Source organism: Plenodomus lingam (assembly GCF_022343315.1).
Source record: "Plenodomus lingam strain CAN1 chromosome Unknown scaffold_20, whole genome shotgun sequence".
Classification (NCBI taxonomy): Eukaryota; Fungi; Ascomycota; class Dothideomycetes; order Pleosporales; family Leptosphaeriaceae; genus Plenodomus; species Plenodomus lingam.
The window spans coordinates 1,704,002-1,720,610 of record NW_027093974.1 but is presented as its reverse complement, the minus strand read 5'-3'; the positions used below and the strand labels follow the sequence as shown (position 1 = coordinate 1,720,610).

Below are 16,609 nucleotides of genomic sequence, written 5' to 3'. Positions count from 1 at the left end.
CTGTAGGTAGCTACCATCCGCAAGCAGTGTTCAAGAGAGAGAGAGAATGAAAAAAAAGTACCCCGCACCCCGTTTTGCTGGGGCTGCAGAAGGTCAACCTAAGACAAAGTTTGACGCTCTGCATGAAAATATACGTGCCAACGAGTTATGATGGCAAGCAATGCCGGCTTGCCTGCACGTACTCTACCGAACTTGGAGACGGCGACCGCCTGTGCAACACGACGCGGAGATGACATTTACCAGTCCTTGCAAATCCTCAACCTTGACGGTACCTTGTTTGGAATTGTACTATAGCCATCATGATGGCCCGTTTTCTTGTCTCGGAACGGTTTGTCCACTTGCCCGCGTATCTAGTTTTACCGCGCGCGATGGGCCATGGATGGCCGGCGCGCGTGCGGCGATGCATTGGCAAGCCTCGCACCCTCCAACCCCGACTGACCAACTGACCAACTGACTGACTTGACTGACTTGACTGACTCGAGTACCTAACCTCCCTAGCTGGGGTGGGAGACCGTTGAGAAACTCTATTCCTGTTGCTCCTCCTGTTGCTCCTCTAACAACAAACCAAGTTATACACAACACCGCAGCCCCATATTCCATGGCGTAATCCTTGTAGAAATCCCATCTCCCCTCCCTCCGTTCCCCTCGCACGCCTGGGAAACGCGGGAAGCGCCAATACCACGTTGTCATGATCCCGGTCCCTCTTTTTTAGTTTGAATTTTCCCTTTTTATCCCCGTGCTCGTTCTTGAGACGTTTTTTTCTTTCTTTCTCTTTTCCTCTTAGCTTGCAGAGGGCGTGGGTTGTGTAGTTTATGAGAATCTGATGCGTGCTCTACCATGTACCCAATGGCCCCATGCACCGCCACGCCATGTAGCGATGGCATGACATTATACATGTTGTCCACAACAGTAATAACCCCCAACCCCAGCTCCCTTCAATCTCAACACACCCCTCCCCGCTCTTCCCCCGCGGGCGGCTCGCATGATGATCATGGCAGCGCCCCCCGTCAAAACACCCCATGGGCCATGGGTTCTCGCGAACCGAGCGATGCCCAGGAGCGGCAATGGTCGTGGCCACGACGCCACGTTGATGCCCAAGGCACACACACCCACACATGAGGCATCTGGCATGCGCAGGCAGGCGGTGTTTAACGGTCTGCATCTTGTCTGGGTAGGTCATGTACTACATAGTGCGTACGAGCGAGGATTGATGTAGCTGGCTGCTCCGAGGGTAGGTGGTTGGAGGGAGGTACTATGAGGGGGAAGGAGGGCGGCGAAGCTCCGCGGCCAAGGTACTATGTGGTTATGTACTGTTCATGTACTTACTGTACGCTACCAACCGTATCCAACAGCAACAGCAACAGCGCGACCAATTTGCAGAAAGTGTTTTCGCCAATTCGTGCGCCCAAGTCCTTGCTTCGTTTAAACGCAGTCCGAGTGCGTAGATTGCACGTCTGTTGCCCCAGGTAGATTGTTCCGAGTTGGGAATATGCCCGAGTGCTGCTGGAATGTATGATTCTCCCGTTTCCCTCCATCATTCGCACATTCTCGCAGCGCCGTTATGCCACAATTTTTTCCATGCGCTTGACAGGGGCAATCGGGGAGACATGTATGATCTGTCCATGAATTCGATAGCGTTGCCGTGCCGGACTATTGTATTGTACACGAATGCAGGGAATGGATACGGCATTGGCGTGGCTAGAGTATAAGATTGCGAGACTGGGATTAGCTTGGAAAGCTTTGGTTGGTTGGTTGGTTGGTAAAATCTAAAATGCGCGGGAAGGAAAAGGGGCACGTGATTCTCTTCAAGCAATTCAACATCTACCCAGCTACCACCCACCCATTCCCATTCTCATTCCCATTCTCAATCTCAATCCCAATCCAAATACCCATCCCCCTCCTCCCCCTTTTAAACTTGTCGCACACAACTCACCCCCCCACTAAAATACACAAAAGAACCACCACAAAAACCGCAAAAAACAGAACCCGACGGGTCCAACGCGCTCCGTACCGCGCGCGCGTCACACAGCATGAGAAATCAATCACGTGGGTGTACTAGTGCAAGGTACGCGACCAACCAATCCACGCCGTGTCACCACACGCGAGCGAGGCGCAGTCGGGTAAAAGAGAAGAAGGAAAACACATACATGGGCGGTTGCATGTTGTGTTGGGCGCAAGGGTTGGGGTTTCTTGGGGGAGAAAGAAAGATGAAGCGATAAAGAGAAATGGGAAGGGGAGGCAAGGTATCAGAGCAGAAATAGGGTATCGTCTTTGTGCGTTGATTCAGTGTCTTGTTGTTTTTTTGTGTGTTGCGGAAGGAGGGGGAAAAGGGGAGTCTGAGATTCCTTCTGTGAGACTTCTTCCTTCTTCGACGTGTGCGACTTGGGGCTCACCGATCAGGCATGCTCGCATGTACACACGAGGAAAGGAAGAGAGTTAGACTTGGACTAGCTGGGTAGGTAGGTACTGCACTGTACTGTAGAAGAGTCGCAGCCAGAGTAACAACAGCAGACAATGGCACGTCAACCAGCATTAGCCCCCTTTGCGGCACTTGCAACCCTACCCTAACCCTACCGATACACTCTACCACCCACCAAGCCAACCAAGCCAGACAGGCAGGAAATTCCATCTTCAGCAACCTGCACCTCCTGCCAGCGCGCAAACCCGTAAACCACTACTAGCCTACGGTACCACGACGACAGCACGAATGATGAAAAAACAAAAAACAAAAAAAAAATTACAATTTCTCCATGTGCTGCTGCAATATCTGCTCATGTCGTGCTACCCTCCAAAAACCCCCATTGCCCCAAAGAACGTACCATGTAGGTAAAGGCGGGTGCGCGCGCTGTAGGAAGGAAGGGAAGGAGTGAGTGCACGCTCCCGGCTCCAGCCACGGCCCGTACCGATGTGCGAGAGAACAAGAAAAAAACAACCAGCGTCGACTCTTGCCTTTGCAAACAAATCCAATGCCCTACCACTATACCAACCCTACCCTACCCTACATCCATCGCTGCACGCGAAAGCCAAGAACAAGGGCCGAACAAGGGCCGTCTTGACCCTTTCCCCAATTGGTCGAATAATCGACGGGGGGGGCGGGGAAAAAGCGACCAGTTACGAGTTCCCCATTTTCTACCTATGCCGGCACCTACTGTACAAGCGAAAAGAAGCCAATTTGCAAAAGGGAATGTTGAGCGAAGGTCAGGTGTAGCGCCCTGGGGTTTTGGGGACGGGGCTGCGATGGAAAGGTCGTACAGTGTGAGCTGTCACGAGCTGTCAGTCAAGGCGAGAGAGAGTCTTACTGCTTTTGCATTACGTCCGATTGCGCGGAGAAGGTAGTAGGTACAGTAGGTAGGTAGCAAAGAGGCAACAAAGCCTTGCTCGGCTGTCCAGAGCACTTCCGTCGACATGGTTGCAAGATTGCCCGCCTGTCCAGAGCACTTCCGTCGACATGGCTGCCACGGAATGAATACCCTACCGTACCGTAATCCATCGTCATCAACGATAATGCGCAGACTATTGTACATTGTACACAACGAACTAGCCAGTTCACGGCTTTGGGCGGCCTTGCCCGCTCCCATTTCCCTTAGACTTCCCGAAACACGGGGCCGCAAAGGGGAAAGCCCGTCTTGCTTTCAATGCAAAATCAGCTGAGAGTCTGTCCATCAAGGCATTGGAGCATGGTGCAATATCGAACAAGACAAGGGGGGGGAATGGGCGGATTTCCGGGGAATGGGGTGCTCGAGGCCAGATCTCAGTCTTTTCCCCTTGTCCACAATGATTTGTATTTGTATGGCGACGGCAGCGGAATCATGGCGGAACCATGATCAGCACAGTTGTGCTCGAGGTCTTGACTTTGATTTGCGCGAGGATGTATCGTATGGCTGTGCAGGGTTGTGCCAATGCTGGCTTGTGCGCCAAAGCGGAGACATGGTTTGGCGCAGAAGGGAATGGGGGTCAAACACGCCAACAACGTCTGATGCCATCCATGCACAGGTTCGGTCCTTCAGGGTTGGGCCTGGTAATGGTCGTGGTAGTGAAATCTCCGATGACAAGCACAAGTCACTTTCTCGTCGGCTTATGGTCTGATTTTGCATCCCTCTTGATTTGTCGTCGACATGCCGATAGCCGGCCCAGCTGCGGCAAGCACGCGATGAACTGACTAGAGGGTCTGTCGATCAACAGAACGTTTGTAATGCGACCGACTCATTTCACTTGGTCAATGACACCGATCGAGGATGATGCGCACGGGGCACCGCTATCGTAAATTCCTCAATCAAACCCACGCACGACCGGGTTCGCAGCCTCGGCAGCGAACTATACTAGGGCACCAATATAGGCGTACGAGAGCGTACGAAACCAAAACGTCTGTTTCACTTCCAATATACGAACGTACAGAGATTGCCAGGAGATGCAAGACTAGCGGGAGAAGCAAATGGTAGATCGTACAGAGGGTAGTAGCCCGCGTGAGCGGTAACAGTCTTTCTCCTTTGCTCAACGAAATAAAAAAATAAAAGATATGTGCACATTCGCCAAGGGGGGTATAACTCTGAGTGTTTAGGGAAAATATATAAGGGGGGAATATAAGTGAAAGGCAGTAACTCGAGGGAAAAGAAACGATGCTCACCATGCTCATGCACAAGTCCCAAATTAAAAAGAACCCTAAAGAAAGAAGATGGAAAGAAAGAAAAATCAAAGCATTTGTAAACAACAGGCACTGCCAAAGCCTGCAGCCTGTGCCCGGCTTGGTTCATATTCTGCCCTCGTGATTGGATCGTGTTGCACGACTCCTGTATTTCTGAAAGCCAGATCATGTAGATGAGTCATCGCATTTGTCTAGCTCCTGTGCATTGTGACATGGCGTGGACACAAGACTAACAGGTGCCCGCCCATCGAGGTTCAGTCCGACAATTCAATGGCGAATATCGACGCTTTCCACCTTGGTAGCGGCAAATTCGGGCTCCGATACGCGTCGCATCACGGATGGTAGGCTCTCGGATCTGTCCTTGATACGAAGCTTCTCCAGGAGCCTGCCAATGGCAACATACTCTTGTGGCTCGACCACGAAGCCGGCGTTCTGTGACTGGAAGAAGTTGATGACGAGTTGTAGTGCGCGTGCAGCCTCCTCTTGGGACGGTGTGGTGATTGGCGATGGTTCGTTGGAAGAGCCCTTGTCCTCTGTAGTTCCCGTCGTGCCCATGGGTACAGGAGGCGGTTGCATCGAGTTTGTGACCTGTGTTGGCGACAGAGACATGGTTTCATCTATGACTGGCAGGCCGCCGGGCATCTCTGCCATGGGGGAGTCGAGTGTGTTGCTACTGATGTATTTTGGTGTGAGGGCATCCGTCGAGCCGGGTGGGGACATGTACTGCTCCACACCAACGAGCATGGGAAAGGTCTGGCTGCGTGGTCTCTGGAAGTTGGCGCTTCCTGGCTGGCCACTGGCTGGCTGGCGATTTCCCACAAAGGGATTCGGGCCGCATGCAGAGTCGGGCGTGAAGAAGGGCGATGAGAGTGAAGTTGGACTGGTTGGACCTGCGGAAAAGGACGAAGGCGCATTATCGGTAAAGACGCTGGACAAGGAAGTGTTACTCTGTGAATGAAAGGGTCGTCGCTGATTGGAAAAATCGTATGTATCCGGACTCTCGGTCTTGAGATTCTCTTCGCTCTTTTTGGTCTTCATGCTCGCATTGTTGGGTGATAGGGCGCCGGGCGATGTTGGCGAAATGGCTCCGGGTGTATGATCGTTTGACGGTGGATTCGACGTACCCTCTGATTCTTCTGCTATCGACCCCTTCCTGGATCGGGCTCCCATGAGATGGTTTTTTTGCTTGAATTTTTCGAGCCAGCTGGTGCTATTCGTCTTCAAGTGGCTCTCGGAGTTGCCCACGGTCTGCGCGAAAAAGCGAGCCTTTTCACGAATGATGGCGTCTGACAGCGGAAGACCCTGTCTTTGATGGTTTCGCGCCCAGTTGGAGAGCGTGCGCTCAATATCTGGGAACTTGCCTTTGGATCTTTTGATGGGTGACCGGCTACCGTCGTCTTGGTAGAGGTACTTTTCCTTTTGACGCAGGACCTTGGAAACAGTGCTACAAGCGTGTCAGCGCGGCAAGAGACATGTCGTATGCAGTGGTACCTTCTCTCCACACCAAACATTGCTAGTCACCACGTTAGCAAACCAGGGCACTACTACGAAACGACAGTGAGCCTATGTAGCGTACCTCCAATCTCCGTTTGCTTGACAGTCGGATTCTCTTCATGATACTGGCACATTCGTCTACGATCCGAGTCGGTGAGCGTCTTGCGGGGAGTAGATGAGGTCCGTGAGTGCGTCGACGAAGCCGACACTGGTGTTGCTGATGCAGGCGTGATGGGAACGGGCGCCGAAGGAAACAGTGAGGGCTGATAGGTGGACTGGCTGGTCAACATGCTCGGCCATTGCGGCATTTGTGGCATGATGAGAGGCTGCAGCTGCGGATGTGTCGTTCTGGGCGTTGGATGGGATGGGTGGTGTGGTGGATGCATGCTTGTACCATAGATGGGCTCCATGGGCAGCGGGGCATAACCGTGGAAGCCATGGTACTCTTGGACGGGCGATTGATGATGGTGAGGATTGTATCCCGCACCCTCGTGCCAGCCCGCATTGTGATCTTCGAAATGATCTTGGTGATGCTGCTCGTGGTCCATCTGAAGTTGGCTCATCTTGGGCGTTAGAATGGGAACAGCAGGACCAGGACAGGATGCGGTGGGTGCGTGCTGCTGGAACGGTGCGATTGTGGAGGCGGCAGGTGTCCGTGTTAGATGTGTAGAGCCAGACGGGCGTATGCGTCTGGGCTATGGGCCTGCAGCGTTGGTGTTGCTCTATCTACCAGGGCGGGTGTGGGCGAGAGCTCAGAGCGGCGAAGCGCATGCATGCATGGATGGAGATGGGAAGAGAGTGTGGTTCCTGAGGAAGCGAGACACAGCACCAAACGAGCATGTACCGCAGTTTGGGGATAGCGCTGACAAAAAGGCAGGGCGCTGGGCGGCTGGGGGGGGGGGATGCTATGACTGACAGGAGGCCACCTGCAGATAGAACAATGGTACGGGAGAGTAGGTACCTTGTTGAGGGATGGGGGGGGGGGAAGAGGGTGATTGGGGGGGGGGGACACGGGTAGTGTAGTGAAGACTGCGTATGTACAGTAGGTAGGTGAGTACAGTACAATACAGTATAGGAAGCAGTATAGTACAGTGCAGTACAGTATAAGTGCAGTGCAGGGCGGCGGCGGTAGGGCAAGCGGGCGCAGATGGGAGCACAAGAGGGCTCTGCAGGGAAAATGCCTGGGCGGGGGCGGGCCTGCAGCGCGTAGGTAGGGTACCAGGTGGGTAAGTAGTAGGTATGTACTTTGAAGAGAGAGAGAAATAAAATAAAAGTCTGGGGACGCCTGGTAGGTACAAAGAGCGCAGTGAGCCCTGTGTGGTGTGCAACACAGGCGCGGCCTCCCGCAGCTGGGCGGGAGAAGGGGAGGGGGGAGGAGGAAGCCCTGTTTGTTTCGTAGTCCAAGCGTGTGAGTGTGTGTCGATGTGGGTGTGTGGGTGTGTCGGGGGGGGGGGAGGGGGAGAGGGAAGGGAAGGGGGGAGGGGTGCAATGGTGTGTGTGTGTGTGTGTGTGTGTGTGTGTGTGTGTGTGTGGGGAGGGCGGGTGTGGGCGGCGACTGCCCTGGCGGCGGCTGGCGTGTGCTGGTTGCTCCTGCTGCTGCTCCTGCTGCTGCTGCTGCTGCTGCTAAGGTACTGTACCTACGAGATAGGCATGTAACAGCAGGGCAGATAGGTAGCCTAGGGTAGGTGCGGCTAAGGTAGTTACTGCCGCTGCTGGCTTGCTCCTGCCATGCTGGCCGCCATCCCGGCCGGCCCAAGCGACAAGCAAAAAAGAAGGCGAGCAGCAACGTTGGGCCTAGCGTGTTGCGGGTCTCATCGGGGATGCGCCCCTAGGACTGCCCGGGCCACCAATTCTGCGGCCTAAACCACCCAGCTAACAGCCAACAGCTGCAAACCTGCAAACAGTAAACAGTCTCTAGCCCTGGTACAAGTAGCTGGAATCCAAACTGTCTGTGTCAGAGTACCTACCGTCCCTACCTACCGAACTGTACCGGCACACTACCACCATAGTAGGAGGGGTACTACAGCACCGAGTGAGTACTTGCATGTACACACACACACACAGTGCTCGCTCCCCATGATCGCCAAACTAGCATTGGCATGTTGTTGTCCAAGCGTGCCAGCTGCCCTCGTCCCGTCACTGATCAGGGCCACTGCGGCCGGCTAAACCCACCCACCACCCTCCTCTCTCTTTCTCTCAGCCCTTTCCCAAACCAGGCCTGGTCGGCGTGGGCGCGCTATATTGCCCCTCCCCCCATCGCCTCGTGCGCCTGGCCGTTACCGTGCGCTCGTGGCGCCAACCAGTCCAAGATGAATCCTCATGCTGGCAGCTGCTCAGGTACGCGAGCGTGTACAAGCTGTATGGAGGTACGTACCGGTATGCCATGCTACACTCTTTACTCTCTCTCTCTCTCTCTCTCTCTCCACAGCTACCATGCTTAGCCTCAGCACCGCCATCATCGCCTGTGCATAAAGGAGGGGCACAAGCTGTCCGGCGGCTGAAATCCCTTCCGAGAGCTGCCCTCTTTCCAATAGCTCTCTCATCATCGCGCCCATCCACACTGGAGCCAGCTCAAGTGCCTGGGTCCCCCCCATTAGCTTTTACCGACCAGCCACTCAGGCCTGGCCTCGATAATCTTTTAGCGCCCAGGGCCATACGAGCGCTGTGAGTCGCCAGCTCCAGAGAACCCCTGCCTTCTTTCTCCGAGTCGTCCAACTGCCTCCGTTAGTGCACCAATGGACAACGCCTACGCCTCAAAAAATGGAGCCAGAAAATGCTGCTGATCGTATTCCATAAACTTCCGAAGCTTCAACATGGGCAAAAAAAAAACAAATCCTGTCCCCGTTCCAACAGCACGGTTGCCGCTGCCATCCTGCTACCCTACCTTCTTTTCGCTGAGCTTCCAATTCCCGTGGGGCGCCTCTTCATTACCAGAGCGAGCCTACTGCTACGGTATGGATGGATGGCTCGCGGACGGCATCGGTCCGCCACAGTCCCTATTACTTGGGCGAATTAGAGTTACGATCCGCGCCGTAAGCTGTCGTCTCCGCAATAAGCGTGCGTGCTCGTGTCGCCCGCGGTCCTACTCGGGCAATCCCTTCGGCCAATCCACCTGCGACGTCGGCTTGGAGCCTCGTCCAGCTCGTCATCATTTCAATGCCACCTATTCATATCGCAGTAAGACATGCTAGCCATCTGGATTCAATCTCCACTCCGCTCCACCTCATTCTGTCACCAGCCAAAAGGCCCCAGTCTGTGGGGTTGTAGGGCCGAAGTCATCTAAATCACCCGACCTCATCTATCGTTTGACAATCGTGACTGGTTGAATAGTGAGCCGCAGGCCTTGCACGAATCGAGAGATATCGTAACAGACTTACCAATGTCTTCGTCGGCAAGCTCATGAGAAAGACCAACACGCTGAGGTTGATGCTTCACTGACTTGCCATACACAATCGCGTGCTTGAAGTTCTCCACAATTGTTTTGTGGATCGAATTGCACTGCGCCTCCGTCAGCTGACCATTCTCTATATCCAGGAGAGAGACATACAAAGTCTTCAATCGTGCAAGCGTTCGATCGCAACACCACTGGTGCAGTGTAGTCAGGCATCTTGCCTTTCGGCTTGGTGTAGACACGGACAAGGTTGAGCTTCTCCCACATCTGCTCAAGCAGCTCGTCAATGTTCCAGCCGTGCTCGGAGCTGATAGGACAGGCGTTGGGAATCCGATAAAGCAAGTCAAGTTCCTCAATAGAGATGGCGTCGATTTTGTTCAGCGCGTAGATGACTGGAATATAGCTTCGCGACTTTGCTTCAATAACGTCAATCAAGTCATCAACAGTGGCATCGCAACGGATGGCGACATCAGCATTCGCCATGCGGTATTCGCTCAACACAGCCTTGATCTCGTCGTGGTCGATATGGGTAAGGGGCACTGTTGCTGTGATGTTGATGCCTCCCTTGTCTTTTTTCTTGAGCACGATATTGGGAGGACTCTTGTTGATTCGAATGCCAAAACCTTCCAACTCGTTCTCGATGATTCGCTTGTCAGTCAACGGCTTGTTCACATCGAGAACGATGAAGATTAAATGGCACGTCTTCGCAACCGCAATGACCTGCCGGCCACGACCCTTGCCGTCTTTGGCACCCTGAATGATACCAGGAAGATCGAGAATCTGGATTTTGGCGCCATTGTATTGGACTTGACCGGGCACCGTGGTGAGTGTTGTGAATTCGTATGCCGCAGCTTCGGAATGCTGGCCTGTCAACTTGCTCATGAGCGTACTTTTGCCCACAGAGGGAAAGCCTATGAAGCCCACACTAGCAACACCAGTTCTTGCAACATCAAAACCCACTCCAGCACCACCACCTCCGCTGCTGCTAGGCTCGAGCAGCTCGCGCTTGAGTTTGGCAAGTTTGGCTTTCAGTTGCCCTGTCCGTATATAAGCATGCTAGCATGCAGATCGCGAGTAAGTTGGCGTACCAAGATGAAACGATGTCGCCTTGTTCTTTTGGGTCTTGGCCATCTAAATCATCGGCGTCAGTCATTGTTTGCGCTTTGCGGTCTGGACATGTCTTACTTCGGCCTCGATATCCTTGATCTGTTCCGCATGGAATGTTAGTGATACAAGACCGTGTCACAGTTCAAAGCAGCACATGCCTTATCTACGGTAGTCGCCATGGTGACTTTCTCTGCGCCTCTGGCTTGTTTTGGGGCGGTTCACACAGGTTTGTTGGTGTTGTCACAGAAATTTGATGCGAGCCACTACCCATGACGCTGGCGGGGCAAGAGAAGGTCGGCGAATTGTTCTGCCGCCACCCCAATACAGACTAGCTCAGACGTCAGCCAGCATGCATCACTTGAGTCTTGAAACATCATGCATCCTGTAGTATATTGTAATTCCTGTAGCAAGCTACTGTTTCCGACAGAAGCCGACCAAGTCTCGTATACAGTCCGGAATCTCACGGAGCATCGGGTTGCAGATTGCTTGGAGTTTTGAAATGCCCTCAGCTGCTGTTTGTCTGAGGCACCTGACAAGCTGTTGGAGCGCCACATGGTTCGAATCGGCGCGATATGTTACATAATACGCAAGCCCTTACTGAATCGCAATTGGATCATACGTGGTGCAAACACCTGATCGCACTTTCTCCATTATCATAAGAGCCGGCTTTATCCTATCTGTGCACTGACTTCAATACACTGAGCTCTTTCCTCACCGACATTCGGAGCACCAAGGACTCTACAACTCTCTCTCTCTCTCTCTCTCTCTCGCTCGCCTCTCCAGTTGAATCCTTTACAGAGATTTCATTGTCAACAACCACACCAACACCACTGATGACCATGCCTGGCCGTACCTCAGCACAAGATGGCTTCCACCAGCTTGTCCAGGCTCTCAGCGATAAGCTTGGACCTTCCCGTGGGATTGATTCGGATGACATCGATCCCAGTGACCTCCAGAAGTTGATGGAGGACTACGTCTCGAATGATGCAGAGTGGGAGAAATACTACTTCGCGTCGGAGCACATTCCCTACACGAGGAACCTGGTCGACAAGGGCAATGGCAAGAGTAACCTGGTGCGCTACCTGCTCTCCACGTCTTCCGGAGTACTGACTTTTGGTGCAGCTTATCCTGGTTTGGGGACCAAACAAAGAAAGCGCTGTGCATGAGTAAGTTGTCAATAACAGCATGTCACGGACACAGCTGTCCTAGGGGCTCACCAAACGACTTTTTCGTCCTCTTTTGGTCACCTGATCACCCATGGTTCTGTCCTCCTGCACGATGAAGCGACGTCAGTTCGCCGACCTCTGGGTCGATGCGTCAGTGCAGGAGACATGCCGGTAAGAACGACTCAATCTCGATATTTCTTCTGGCTATTCTCGATAAGGATCCCCAAAATCTTCATCGAAAACGGCAAAGTTGCGAAACGCATGAGAATGAAAACCACTGACGTGTGACGGACAGTCACTCAAACGCCCACTGCATCATGAAGGTCCTCAAGGGCAGTCTCCAAGAGACTCGCTACGACTGGCCCACGGTCGCTCTCAACAAGGGCGAGAAACGTCCGCTCGATGTCATCTCCCAGAAGACGTACGAACGTGACCAAGTCACGTACATGTCGGACAAGCTGGGCCTGCACAAGATCAAGAATCCGCACCCCACGGAATACGTAGTGTCACTGCACTGTAAGTGTCTTTGGGCCCCCAAACTGAGCTTCATCTCCTATTGCACAATTGACTAATTCGTACAGTGTACACGCCACCCAATGCCGCAACGTACGGATGCTCGACCTTTGATGAGAAGACTGGTACCTGTCATCGCGTGAACAAGTGTACCTTCTTTTCCGAGTACGGTCAGCGAATAGGCGCAAACAGGCCCTAGACGGCAAAAGCAAAGGCCATACCCCGGGGGAAAATGGCTTACGAAGGAATATACAGTTACGAGACATGGAATGGGGAGGGAACGGTATGAGCCTCCAGGTCTATACAGCCCAGTGGAGCATGATCATTAATGGAAGCGTTTGTTGCGGTGCGGTAGATGGAAAGGCGTTATAGGCTAGTCAAATTGCATGTGGTCTGGCTTCGCATTGGGGGTAAATATCTCCTCTCTTCTTTTATACTTTGTACTTGTGCCCCATTTCAGTGATAATGTGATGTTGTTCGTGCCAGAGGGAAGAATAGGTAAGGTGCTTTCACGTTCTATGTAATCTATGTAATGGCTACGTCTCTTCACACGAGATGATTGGAGATCCTCGCCGTGCAGAGAGAGAGAGAGACGATGGAGATATCTACGTGCCCATCAAAAACGAAAAATTATCCTTCACATGTAAATATAAACACACATGCCAGGCCCATCCATCCCATCCACAATCCCCCCACCCCTACGGTCCCAAATACCCAATCTCCTCCCTCGCATCATCCACAACCCTCGCATACTCCAACAACAAGCGAAACAGCCAAACCTCCATATCCACATTTCTCAGCACCCGATCATGCCACTCTGTACTACGGCGCGCAATCTCCCGCGCCTTGGTCTCACCCTCGGAGTCGCCGTTTCCCCCTTTACCACGCTGCTCGCCCGCAAACCAGCGCACGAGATCGAGGCCCTCGTCGGCACGGAGACTCAGGGGTATATAGTGAACCCACGGTCGCAGCCACTCGGCATGCCACTCCCTGAACACGGCCATTTTGTACGTCAGACTTTTGCTCTTGAGGAAGCTGTAGAAGCGGCCGGAGAAGGCGTTGCCGTCCATGTCGAGGAGGTGTTTGTGGTACCAAGCGTCCTGGCCGTCGACGCGTTCGGTGACGTGGAAGAATTCCTTTTGGGCGGCACAGTCGTCCGGGTCGCATTGGCCAATGTGGGAGAATTTCACGTCGATGAGGTGGGCGAGAGATTGGCGGTCGATTTCGGTGACGGTGTGCAAGCTGGTGGCTGGGGATTGGGGCGAAGAGGGAGAGGTGGTGGGGATTAGTATTTGTGCTTTGTCGGGGGCGTTGAGACGGCGGACCAGGTGTTGACGGTGTTGACGGCGCCAGCCGCCGTTGCGACTGAAGCCTCCTGTTGTGGAGCCACGCCAGTAGAGGCTGTTGGTCTTGTTGTCCCAGTTTGTGTCGTGATCTTCATCATATCCGACTTTACCAGCCCAGTACCATGGGCTAGGGTAGAGAATGTCCTGAAAGCTGGAGATTTTGGATTGCGAGAAGATGGGCGTGAGCTCGTGCGTGATGCTGAAGGCGTTTGGGCGTTCAAAGAAGCCAAAGGTGGATGACAGGGACGGAGAGTTGCAGATGTCGGAGAAGGCCGTGATGTTGTAGACGTAGTTGAGTGGATCGGCCGCATAGGCTGTGAGGTTGTCAGCCGCTGAGTCTTCAAACGTCTGTGCCTGAGTGTCGCTAGCGCAAGAGAGTCGAGAGTGCGTCCAAGTTTGTTGATGGGCAAATCGATTGAACTTTGTGGTGGTTGACTCCATGAACCGTGTTCCATCGTTCATATCCGCAGGACGATTCGAGAACGCATTGCGAGGTGCCTGATTCTTTGCGGCTCTGGGAAGCACTTCATCCTTTGCCTTGGCAATCATTGCTGATAGCAGGTTCGTGGGCACGACAACTCGAGGTTCGTCATGCATGTTGAAACCCAAATCCATGTCCGGTAGATATTGCACAAAGTTCTTCAACATGCCAATGGTTGCTTGCTGTTGCCACTCGTCTCCTTTCTCAAAATTCTCCACAGCTCCGTGTCGAATCGCGATCGCAATCAGAGCATTCTCCTCATGGCCGATTGCTCTCATAACGCGCGATCGCAGTGTCGCGGGTTTGACAGCCCAGAAGGGGAGTAACATCTGGTTGACCGTGTCGAACTCATCAATCATTACCACCCCGTTACGGGTAGCAAATTCATACCACTTGTCAAAGTGTGGGGGTGGTGCTATGCCGTTCCTGCGACGGTACTCTTGTACTGCAGCTGCCAATGTTTTTGATTGTCGATCGAGGGTACGTTGAAAGTCTGCCTCGGCCGCCTTGATCAACTGTGCAGCGGGATGGCCTTTGGACAGATCTATTCGTACCGGCCCAAGCGGAGTTTCTGGCAAAGATATTGCCATATTTGAGTCGACATCAGTAGGGTACCTCTGTGTGACGGTGAAATTTTGCTGGACAATGAGAAGGAGTAGCGAAAGAACTGTAACACCAAGAACGAAACGCCTGAGTCGTAGTGAGTTCCGCACCTCAATTAGCAGAGTACTTGACGTTGATCCAGCGACGAATAATAATGACGATAGCCCAAATATCGCGGTAAACCAGATACTCGAAAGGTACACGCCGAAGCACAGCTTCGCACAGAGATATACAAACAGATAAAGAAGGGAAGTATTTACGACGCCTTGTTGAACAACCTGTATCTATTAGTCAGTAATTGGGACGAAATTAAGCGGCTGTTGAAGATCAACGAGGGAATCGCGCGACGAATGGGGAGCACGTTAGCAAGCATGATGAGACAGGTTGCTGATTTGGTGCGCGATAGAAAACATGCAACTGTGTCAACGGGTCCCCATATTCCATATGGACTCTCAACATGTTTGGTGATTGAATCATAGGGATTTGACTTACTAAGACAAAAGCGAGGACGTTCGTTAGGACATGTACAGGTAGCGTCCACAAAACGCGCTGCAAAATACGGTAATTATGTACATCTCTCCAATCCATAATGTACAGGCTATACACAGGCTCCCATGTAATGGACGTCGAGGACACATCGGGCTCCATGGCACAGGTAGCAATGCCACAGCCAATAGCCATGATCAAAGCTACATCACGTAGCACCGCTAGCTGTTGATGCTTCAGCGTGACACTTGGGGGTATTCGTCGTACTGAAGCTCCATGAACAATTTCGGTGTCATTCCTACTGCCTTCGGTTCCACCTGCTACGGCAGATTCGAGGAGCACGAATCCAACGGCTGCAAAAAAGACGCTGCCCAGACCTAGCAGCAGCGTCGTGGTCGCGGTGTAGAGAGCCAGAACTGTGCTTGCAGACACGGTCAGAGCAGCTAAAAGCGGGTATGACCTGCTGTAAGAAGTCTGCTCAGGAAAAGCCTTGGTATCCACCGCCAGACTGTCAAGGCCTGCATGGATTGGCAGCGCAACATACTTGGAATATCGCTCGTGCTGCGATATTAGGATGACGAGGAGTGGTAGCAGGGCCTAGGGGGTAATTCAGTAGCCATAGAAAATTTATCAGCCCTTTCATGCCCACCTTCGTCACCCATATGCCCTGCTTGTCGCATGCTGCCCTGTCGAAGATCTGAGACAGGGCGAGAAAAGCGCCAGCTAGCCAGCTTGTGCTCCTCCTTTCGGTACTGCTATTCGAGTATATTCCAACGCGGAAGATCAAGGGAACCCATATCACAACCCAAGATATTGCAGTCACGAAGAGTGAATGTAGAACTGGGGTATGGACGTTGCCAACAGTCGCGAGGACAGCGAACAGCAACGGGCCGAAGAGCTGCTGGTGTTTGACGACGTTATCGGCGATCAGAGAAGCGACCGGGTGCATTGGAGCAGAAGGGAGATCTGCGCTCCTCGGAGGGCATCGAGTCGTACGGCATGCGATGAGACGTCGTTGTTGAGGATGAGGTGTCCGAGGCGGTTTGGGACGCGACTGTGCGGGAGGGTCCGTTGCAGCAAGTACCAGGGTCACAAGTGACGCCACATGGTAACTTAGTTTTAGCCCTGTGCCACCAGTTACCAACATCTCCTTCTCCGGCCCACCGTCTATATAATATACACTCCTACCCTTAGTTGCAAACTATCTATCCGTACACTCGAAGCCAATCCGTCACTTACAATCATCTAAAACCAAATTCTGAAAATCATCACATCTCAGGCAACAAAAGCAAACTCCCACCCACATTCCACGATTTCAACAGGAGAAGGTGTAGTGGATAGTTATTATATACCATATTGTTTCCCTCTGTATTTTCCTCC

At 52.9% G+C, this 16,609-nt stretch overlaps 5 protein-coding genes across 5 annotated transcripts; 2 read left to right on the top strand and 3 right to left on the bottom strand.

Moving 5' to 3' along the window:
- Nucleotides 1–145: 145 nt before the first annotated feature.
- On the top strand, nt 146–1,445 carry IAQ61_011584 (uncharacterized protein; the record flags this gene model as incomplete). Its single annotated transcript, XM_003844105.2, has 3 exons — nt 146–268; nt 930–1,171; nt 1,353–1,445. The coding sequence occupies exons 1-3, from the start codon at nt 148–150 to the stop codon at nt 1,443–1,445; spliced, it is 456 nt and encodes a 151-aa protein (XP_003844153.2). The 5' UTR covers nt 146–147.
- Nucleotides 1,446–3,131: 1,686 nt separating this feature from the next.
- IAQ61_011583 (uncharacterized protein) lies at nt 3,132–7,656 on the bottom strand. Its single transcript, XM_003844102.2, has 3 exons — nt 6,219–7,656; nt 6,134–6,155; nt 3,132–6,086 (listed from the first exon to the last, which is right to left on the bottom strand). Exons 1-3 carry the CDS (start codon nt 6,697–6,699, stop codon nt 4,910–4,912), a joined length of 1,680 nt encoding a protein of 559 aa, XP_003844150.2. The 5' UTR covers nt 6,700–7,656; the 3' UTR covers nt 3,132–4,909.
- A 1,778-nt stretch (nt 7,657–9,434) lies between these two features.
- On the bottom strand, nt 9,435–11,188 carry RBG1 (GTP-binding protein rbg1; the record flags this gene model as incomplete). Its single annotated transcript, XM_003844100.2, has 8 exons — nt 9,435–9,454; nt 9,514–9,634; nt 9,684–10,564; nt 10,616–10,658; nt 10,713–10,733; nt 10,793–10,832; nt 10,902–10,962; nt 11,014–11,188. 8 exons carry the CDS (start codon nt 11,186–11,188, stop codon nt 9,435–9,437), a joined length of 1,362 nt encoding a protein of 453 aa, XP_003844148.2.
- Nucleotides 11,189–11,473: 285 nt separating this feature from the next.
- On the top strand, nt 11,474–12,512 carry CDO1 (Cysteine dioxygenase; the record flags this gene model as incomplete). The annotated part of the gene is made up of 4 exons (XM_066099263.1): nt 11,474–11,707; nt 11,757–11,800; nt 12,096–12,316; nt 12,382–12,512. 4 exons carry the CDS (start codon nt 11,474–11,476, stop codon nt 12,510–12,512), a joined length of 630 nt encoding a protein of 209 aa, XP_065950782.1.
- Nucleotides 12,513–13,011: 499 nt separating this feature from the next.
- On the bottom strand, nt 13,012–16,178 carry IAQ61_011580 (uncharacterized protein; the record flags this gene model as incomplete). Its single annotated transcript, XM_003844097.2, has 3 exons — nt 13,012–15,021; nt 15,236–15,826; nt 15,879–16,178. 3 exons carry the CDS (start codon nt 16,176–16,178, stop codon nt 13,012–13,014), a joined length of 2,901 nt encoding a protein of 966 aa, XP_003844145.2.
- Between the last annotated feature and the right edge of the window lie 431 nt (nt 16,179–16,609).

Coding starts and splice junctions, on each gene's coding strand:
- IAQ61_011583 (XM_003844102.2), bottom strand. CDS start 6,699: ATGAGCCAACTTCAGATGGACCACGAGCAGCATCACCAAGATCATTTC. Junction 6,156..6,218: donor CAAGCAAACGGAGATTGGAG/GTACGCTACATA, acceptor CGTGGTGACTAG/CAATGTTTGGTGTGGAGAGA. Junction 6,087..6,133: donor ATGTTTGGTGTGGAGAGAAG/GTACCACTGCAT, acceptor ACACGCTTGTAG/CACTGTTTCCAAGGTCCTGC.